Genomic DNA, 9538 nt, shown 5'->3' with positions numbered 1-9538 from the left:
TTTAAAGGGGCATACCAATGTTTTTTGTATTCCACCTCAATAAAGTTGGGGGACTTGCGAGACACAGATTAAAACAAAAATGTCAAAATCAAAGCAGCAGAGGCTGAGATATCCTGACGTTAAGTCCCTGGAGTGGGTCAAGCTCTAAAAAATAAATCCTACATTCCCCATAATGCAACTTCAATAAACTCTTGATGACTGCTAAATCCCCACATCTTTCAAATTCCACCTACAGTTTGTAACACATGTTTTCTGTTATAAATGTGTAGTCTCGAAGCCATCTGGCTATTTTTTTTACTTCAGACAGCCCCTCCTGTGCTTCAGGTGTAAAGTGGCTGGAGTGCCCCTTTAAAATAATGGTTGGATCTAAGGTCTACCATTTTTACACACACACACAATGTTGGCACTCTTGGGTGTATTTTTCTCTGAGTCTTTCTCTCTCCTCCTTTGACAAACATTATGCTTGAAAGAGTCTTTGGCATTTAGATAGAGCATGAACCACTAGCATTTGTTCTTTGATAAGAGTCGCATTGAAATTCTTTAATGTAGATACTGTGTACAGGAAAGTTATTTCCCTTTCAGTGTCCTTTTTTATATTGTGCAATAAGACTTTCTCTTTATTTTGGGATAGGCCTTTTTCATGGAAGACAATTTGAGATGTCACAGTGGGAATAACATAGGTGTATTAAATATATAATACTAAAATTAATGATTTATTTAATTTAATTTCAGTCTCCTAGTCTCCTGGCTCACCGTTGGACTGTTGTCATGGCTTACTAAGACACTTGAACAGAACAGAACCATTGTGTTGTTAGTACCATGTTGTTTGTATCACCTGCACCTTTTCCTTTTATGACAAGGTGTGAAAAAGACCTATAGTGTGCTAGTTTTTAGTTTTTAGTTAAGGGCTACACACACATGCCACTACAGCTCAACCAATCATCATTAAGCCCTCAAGTATCAGGTGTGCAGGAGTAGAGCTGGAGCGAACCCTTGCCACATTCAGATCCCAAAACGCCAGCAGCAAATAAACCCCACCGCTTCCTGATGCTGGATTAACACTGTGGAGAATATAACTGCCCTTATAGCTTTCAGGGGGACAAAAATCCAACACATTTACTCTGGTAAACATAACAAAAGGTCTTTAGGCGACATAAATGGTTGTTGTGTGTGAAATATATGATTTTATGGTTAGTTTGATATATTGTGTGGGGTGCATGTCTATGAGCAAAACATCAACATGCAATACATGAACAAATCATTCTGCAATTTAATACAGTCACACCAAAACAATACTATGAATAATACTTTGATAAATTGCTTCATGAAAGCAGTAGAACTGTTTCACTCAGCTGTGTAAAGACAGCGCGTTCAAAGCCAGAACAGTCTATTCATAATCTAGCCGCTATGCATTTTATTAGCTTAGCAACCAACCTGACCACATGTAAAGAATTTGCCACACCCTGAATCAAACAATATACCTGCAGGCTGTTCAAATATTTCTCTACATTTATACGTTAAATCACTTTACCTCAAACGCCCCCTCTAAGTAGCTTCGATGTTCTAGACTTTCTTCTCTCTGTATGACAATATCACTTACAATATCATGCGTTCCAGCACTTCACTGAGGCTATATGATGCTTACACTGACAGATGTCATCATTTTCATGTTCCATTAAGATAAAAATGATAGATGTGTTGTTTATTTCATTCTGGAAACTTTTCAATCTTGATTTGGGTATGGGTTTAAACCAAGTTTTTAATTAAGAATTAAAGGTCCAGTGCATAAAATTTAGGCATGTTTTTATTAGTGTATTTTAAAAAACTAATAAATGAGAATCATTGCGCTTTTACCTTAGAACGAGTGCTACAGAGTCTGCAATGTTGAACTACCCAGAACGGACAAACCAAACGCTGGCTTTAGGTAGGGCCTTTCGCGTTTTTTGCAGCCACCATAATTTGCCCTACACGCTACACGGAATGGGATAGTGAGGCAAGGTCATTGCAATCAGCAACTGGCGCGCTAGATGCCACTAAATCTTACACAGCATTGCTACAGTTGATCTTACTTTGAAATATTCATGTTTTTAGCATAGTAAAATCACATTTGTCTTTTTTTACTTTTTACTGGGAGTTTATCATTAAATACATCCTTTCTGGTTTCCCCAATGTTGGGATGTTTTTATCAATAAAAAACCCTGATATTGTATTAAAGTGGTAGTTTTGCTACTTTTGAATTAGTTGATGTATTTTTCCCACCCAAAAACCTAACAACTACATTCTAACTACATTCTCTGTCATTTTATTACATCAGGTCAAATTGGCAATATCTAATATATTAATATATTAGTGAGGAAACAGTTAAAATATAACTGCCTCAGCAGCAACAAGTCCACTCCCTTTTATGACTTTCATTTTGATGCCCGAAAAGTAAGATACAGAGGTGAGAACATACTGTAAAAACAATCCTCTTACTTCAACCTAACATTACTTTAAGCTATCACATGTAGTGGTATCTGCAAATATTGCATAAGCCTTATCTCTACTACTCCATATCAGACTTCCATTCCAGGTAAAAGGGCCTGCAGCCCATTAAATTTCCACTGAAAATTGATCTTTAAAGTATCATCACTCTCCGCCAGGTGGCTCTGAAATGTTTGCAGCTTGTTCCCATCGCAGAGGACGGCAGCTTTAATTCGCTTGGATTCACAGCAGTTACAATGACTTCCAATGGCAACCCATGGTCACAGCAAAAAGACAAAATGTATCAAAATGTCCAGAAACCTCTCCTGCTGCACTTCTTCATAGTAGATTCGTAAGTTCAAATTCAACCCTTGTATTGCCAATAAATAGCTAAATATACTAGAGCCAAGTGGAGAAACTGAGTATAACATAATAGATTAGTGTATTATGCTGCTGCTAGAGGGATTGGTTTTTATGGGCATTTTGATATGTTTAGAAAAGGTTTTACTCTGGATTGCCATTGGGATTAATTATAACTGATGTGAATCCAAGCAGACTACAGCTGCTGGCCTCCAACCAGGACCTTGTTTCTAGCCTCTAGCCTCTGTCGTGCCTACAAGGGGGATTTAAAATGAATGCCAACTCAAACATTACTCTATATAGATGGATACCATTGTTTGCAGTCTAGTTAATTTCATTCAACAATGGAAATGGTTTCCATGTGAAGGGCCACATCGGTAATAATAAGAATAGTACAGAATTCATTTTCACAAAATGACAATGCTTGTTTTGTGTGATTGCAAAAGACATGGGTGTGGTCAATGTCTTCTTGCTTAATTCTCATCTGAACTTTCTTAGTTTGAAATTCAGTTCAGTCATTTAGTTTCTTTCAGGAAGATGGCACTGGACAGTAGACAAATGAGCTGCCAAGCCTATCTTTTCCCTGCCCTTTTTTATATCCGTGTACGTTTTAGCGTCGGCGTCGGAAAACCTTACCAGTACATTTCCATACCTGATCAGCAGGTTATTTCAGCAGAAAGGTGCACTGGCCAGCTGCCATAAAAAAGACCTAAGCCAGCAAATGAACCATGTAAGTTGACGGTTGGTTTAGATTTACACTTGCCTCTGCAGCTAAAGCTGTTTTTCCACCTGTGTCAAATTTATTTAATCTTCACTTCCCTGTACAGAACCTGCATATAGTCTACATATATTTGTTTCTGAATGATTCACGTCTAGGAGTCTAGGAAATCTAGGAGGTGTATGTGTTATATTCTGATATGAATATTGACTCTTAATTGAAGTGGAGAATTTGTCTCATATTTCACCTCCAAAGCAAGGACAGATATAAGCGACACACACAGCAAGCAAGAACAGAAAAATAGGATAAACCAACATGATCCAAGTTTGATTGGAATACCAGATCTGGGCTATCCAAGGTTACACTGCGATTGTCCTCATTTCCTCTTTCTCTCCATAAAATGTCCCTTAAAAAAGTCCAGGTTTGGTATTGGTATTGGAAAAGTTGATGACTACTATTGCAAAATTATTGAAACCTTAGAATTAAAACACTTTATTGTAGTTTAAAGTATTATAGACAAGTTTAGAGTGACTTTCAAGCTGCTAATAAAATAATAAAACATTATTCAGTATCTGTAAAATGTCAAATGATTCTGTCAGGGAAGAACAGGTCTAGATGTGTCATTTAGAGAATTGTTACACTGTTGCAAATTGTTTAATTTCAAAGGAGACATTTTTGCTAGTTGTCCCATTGTTGCAAAGTACCACACACTTACAGAACTTAACCGCCAAAAGATGTTGACTACTCGCTGTCATTATTGCAGTAAAACTACTGCACAATATATATTGTCCAAATATTGGGTGGACTTTTCACTAGATATTTAGCTTTTTGTTGCTAAAAGTTGCTGTTTCTATGGCAATATGGTTTTCACAACAAACAATTTGCCCTATGAGCTCAACTGTCATTATGAACGGGTTGCCAAGCTTTCTGACTGACATAACTTGTCTGTGCCAACAATAGCCTACCTAATAAAAAGAGTAGATATGAGTTGTTTTAACTCATTAACCAGTTCCATCTGCTTATTCTTGTATACTTTCGGACCTGAACAAACCTCTTCTAATCTCTAATCTTCACGGTTGGTTTGCTGGTCAGATCTGTGCTGGCTCCACTGATCAAACACTGATGCCTGCTGACCAACATAACAAGAGAAGATGGATTCCTATCTATAACAGAGACTCGCCTTCATGGAGCAAAGATGTGGAAGCACACAGAGTCAAGGAAACAAGATCATAATCTAATCATGCTGCAGTGAATTAGGGGTGATAGAGGAGAACATGCACAAAGGAAACAGGCAGATAAAAGAGAAAGGAATGAGATCTCTAACTCACTTGGGTAAGCAGAGTAAAGATGGAGAGCCTAAAAGGGATACTGTTTCAAAAACGGAAGAGGGGAAAAAACCAAAGGGGAAATGAGAAACTCACAAACTCAGGGATGAAGAACACGTCAGGAATGGAGGTGAAGATCCTGCCGCCTGTGGGCAGAACATCACCTGAGGTGGTGGAAGCCATAGTCCAAAACACTGTGTATGTGTGTGTGATTTCCTCTAGAATGAGATGTGTAACCTGTTTTAATCTGCTTTTTAAAGGCAGTCACTCACTCCCCCCTCTCTCATCCTGCACCTCCCTCTATGTCTACTGCACTCCACCTACCCATCTATTCCTCTTGTCGAAACCACCAGTTTGACAGGTGCTTTTTGGTTTTGTTTGTGCAGCGGGAAAATGTCTCTGTGTATGTGTGTGTGCTTCTGTGTGCAGTTTGCATGTGTTTGTGTGTGCCTCCATAAATGGCGGTGGCCAGTTTACATGAACACAAAAAAGTGACTATGAGGCAGCTTCCTGACTAACTAACACCAATGCAGCGTTTATGTGGTCAGTTACATCATTCATTTGGTTAACAAATAAAAGCATATAACCTGTTACATAATCTGTACGCAAATAAAAACACTATGCGCTATGTTCAGGATTATTAGAATTAGTAATAGTGATTATTTTAATGCAGTTTCACAGTACTTTCAGTTATCAGTTTAGTACTTGATGGTTTTGTAATCCCAAACAAGACTCAGTTTCCTCTCAACAGCACTGTTTTGGATGAGTGGCACAAGAGCATATGCCATTAAGACATATAAGTGTCTTTATTCTCTTTCTCTACATTAGTGTTCCTTATGGATTTCTTTCTACATGACAGGAAATTTACAGAAAATGATCAAGCTGACGCGATATTTGGCATGTTGTGCACGAGAGGGATCGGTGAGTTGAAAAGTAATGATATGAAGCTCACTGTAAGATACATTCATCGTGTATTGAGAATGAGCTCAAACATAGACTGACTAGATGTGAAGTTGGGACTCTCATGTAATTCCTATTTGCTCACATACCTTATGTAAAGTGTATTCAGTTATTAATCCATCCGCTGGCATGAATAAAAGTTTTTCAACTTTCTTTTTCTTCCCTAACAACATAAAACCAGCTCATCATCAACTTTGTTTTCTTTGAGCAAAGCAGATGATATGTGAGAAATTATTATAGTGATTTTACTGTAATAAGGTGAACAATATTTCACTTCTCTCTGTGTATAGACACTTGTCCTCCTGCAACCTTTACATTCATCCAACACCATTTAATTCAGACTTGTGGCCTTGAAAATGGTATGGAAATGTCTGATTTAAGACTTCTGTTGTGACATTTTTATATAAAAATAAAACCAGCATCTAAACTTGCCATCACATTTACTTATTATTTATTTTATAAGATGTGTAAAATGGGCTTTGAAGTGCCGCATTCAATGTAGATAATACATTTGTGTGTGTGTGTTAATTTTCCCTGCACATGAATATAAAAAACATGAATTTATTTATTTGTATTCCAGCAGTTTACGTTCATTTTCAGTCTTTTATGGCATTTAACAATTTAACACAGCTATTATGTCTCACCTTTTAACTCCTTATCAGCTAAATGGGAGCCTGAGTTTATGTTCATTTTTAAGTCTTTGTCTACCTGTGTTTGTACGGAGCCCACTAAACTGCATTCCTGCTCAGTAAACTTCAAGGCTAAAATAAATGGATGGAGAGAGAGAGGGAGGGAGGGTCAGTTTGGGTTGTTAACGGAGAGAGAATGGGTTGAGAACTCATTCCTGGATGAGAGATTAGGAAAGCTAGAGGAGGATGAGGAAACACAAACTGGGACACACATGTTGATGAAGTGGTTTGGAGTGAAACAAGAGAGCAAACAGTGAGCAAACAGAGAGAAAAAGAGGCACTGGGAGTGGCTAGGATTTAATTCATCACTTGTTACACTGTAGATTTCCACCTGACACCAGAAACGAATTATCTGACCAGCGGACATTGCAGAAAGTTACTGGTTCCAGTCAAAGGATAGTCCCCCAGTAAAACCGCAATTTTTATTTTTTCCCACTTGAACACATTTTAGTATGTTATTGAGCTTTAGAGGTGCTGATCAGCATATTTTGTTCGTGTTGCCTTGCTAGTTACAGTATATCTGCCTGTTTAGAGGCGTTAAGCTAAGCTAATTGGCTGCTCGGGGTAGCTTTTCATTTAGCATACAGTGAGAGTGATATCTTCTCATTTAAATCTCTGTAGAAAAGCAAATTGTGTAATTAAATGTCAAACTTTCACTTTTGAGATGAAGCTAATATTACTTTTTGTTTGTCAGAGATGACGTCGAACGTCAATCAGCTGTGAATCACATTAGGAGTTATTGGTCAGATTGTCCTTTTGTCACTTTGGTGTGTCGCCCAGTCAAACTGTCAAACACAGCGTGATGGTTTCCAGGCTGAAGGATTAAAACTCTGCACAATATACAAAACCTATTGTGTAGGACGACTCTTTTTATCTCCGTCTTAATTCAATATCAATCGGTCTGCTGTGTTGCCACAAAATAAATAACAACATGCATGCACCCCGTTTGTATTTTTATCTCTGTTGCTAAACGCTCATTACAGAGGTGTTTCTGCTTTGCACTGTACAGATATCACCGGTCGGACAGACTGCTTGGATTCTTTTTCTTTAGAATTGTCTGTGTATGAAGAAGAGTTACTGCAAACTGAGCAATTAAAACTTAAAATAAAGGTTTTCACTGGACAAAAGTTCATGGATCTGTATATCATGTCATAGTATATCATATAAAAAATTAAATCTGTCAAAGATCCAGTCTGTAATCTTCTTCTACTGTACTACCATATTTTTGTGCTTTTATTCCAATGTGAAGCTTGACAAGAAGACGCATTTTAGGCATTTTTCCTCAGTGAACAGTGAGAAGCTGTAAGTTTCAAGCTGCAAGAAGGGTCTTGCTCAAGGACAAATGGACGTTGCAACGTCACCATTAAGTTTCATTTAACATACGTCAGTTTTCTAACATGTTGACAGCTTTCAGATTTCATACCCACAACAAGGCGAGTTGTGGTTTTTGGTTTGAATCACAAATTAGAGCACTAACCAGAACCATATAATTTAAATATTGTGCAGTGATTCATTCTGTAAGAACAGGTTTCATGTTGTCCATATGAGGTTTTGTCTCTTTGAGAGAGAGAAACTTGCTTTGTTCAGCAGGTGCTGACACACCGTGAGTCAACCTGTTGATCTCTTAGCTGCTGCTAAGGTCACAGAAATGTGTTTGGAAACCCTCTGTTGCTACAAAGCTAAAGGTCAGTGACACCAAGAAGTCTAAATGGGGTGAGGGTCACTCCTTCTGATGATGTGTTCCAACTCGGCTTGTCAAATTTCCAGAGACTGGTTTTAGAACAGAAAACATGTCATCTGATTGAACAGCTAATCAGCTCGTTGTGAAGTCAGTTGGTCAAGTCAACTACAAACTGTTATCTTATTGATATGGCAGCGTTTTGGACGGTGGAAGGACAGGATCACCTCATCAATTAGTTTGACGCAACCTTAAAATTTCATTTTATTCAGAGTTTTAATCGTTTTATTAACTGTAGCACACAACTCACTCTCCTCATTTTATATATCAGTACCCTACAATTCATATGCAGCTACAAAAAACCCTGAAGTAAAAGGCCCATGTCACATTACACAGTGATTAGATTGTTAATATAAAAGTACAGATTAGCAGCTTTATATTGAAAACTTATATAATATGGGCTACTACATTTTCTACTTCATAAAATTATGCTTTTAATCACCCCACTGGCTATATTTGGTTTAGTTTATCTTCTCATATAATGAAACTATCTCTGGCTTGTCTTACCAGATAAACACACACAGGCACAAACAGGGCTACACTCGCCAAGCAGCCAACAGGTTGTGTTTGGCCAGTGTTAAGAGACACACCTTGGACTAGCTCCTCCGTTGTGGATCTGGTTACAGGCCGTAATCCTTCACACACACACACACACACACACACACAAACACACACAAACACACTCACAGACCTACACACACACAAATACTTCCATGGGAACCCCTGCCAGCTCTGTCAAAATACAATGGCCATTTGTCAGTGTCAGGTGTACTTACACACTGTAGCACACATACACAAACAATGATAAAGAATGCATTGTGTTTTATATCCTGATTGACAAAACACACATTTTCATTCATTAAAGAAAAAGAAAAGAACAAAATTTATTCAATCATTTCATCGCAATGTGAGTAGGACGGCCTAACGGTCGCACAAACTGCACTTCACGTTGAGCCAGGTTCAAGCCCTTTTGTTTGTCTGCTGAATTCCTGTTAGCTCCAAGGGATCTGCTCTGTAGCTGAACCTCACCTCTGACCTCCCAGGAGGATGACGAACACAAATGCTTTACCAATATTAAACCTCCGACGTCTCTGAAACATAGTTCTGTTGTTAACTTGAATTCTGATCTTGGAAATGAGAAATCTGTCTCATTGAGCAAAGGGAAATGAGTAGACAGTGTATTCTGAACAGATGGAGATTCAAGTTCTCCATATCCATTTTGCATCTTTGAAGCTACACTAAAAATATTTCATATATATTTAATATATCAATATATTAAGTGATG

The 9538-nt window shown here is 37.9% G+C and overlaps 1 protein-coding gene across 1 annotated transcript in view; it reads right to left on the bottom strand.

The window, feature by feature from the left end:
• The window catches only part of LOC118329005 (myelin and lymphocyte protein-like), a gene marked incomplete in the record, with an annotated part of 8271 nt that extends 3194 nt beyond the window's left edge, over positions 1–5077 (bottom strand). The window contains 1 exon segment of the mRNA XM_035662936.1: positions 4963–5077. Coding sequence (XP_035518829.1) covers positions 4963–5049 — 87 coding nt within the window.
• Between the last annotated feature and the right edge of the window lie 4461 nt (positions 5078–9538).

This window comes from Morone saxatilis, unplaced genomic scaffold, assembly GCF_004916995.1.
Source record: "Morone saxatilis isolate NCDOM2014 unplaced genomic scaffold, NCSU_SB_2.0 Contig19, whole genome shotgun sequence".
NCBI classification, from domain to species: domain Eukaryota; kingdom Metazoa; phylum Chordata; class Actinopteri; family Moronidae; genus Morone; species Morone saxatilis.
Note: the sequence above shows the minus strand (reverse complement) of the source record. Positions and strands in the feature narration are given on the sequence as shown.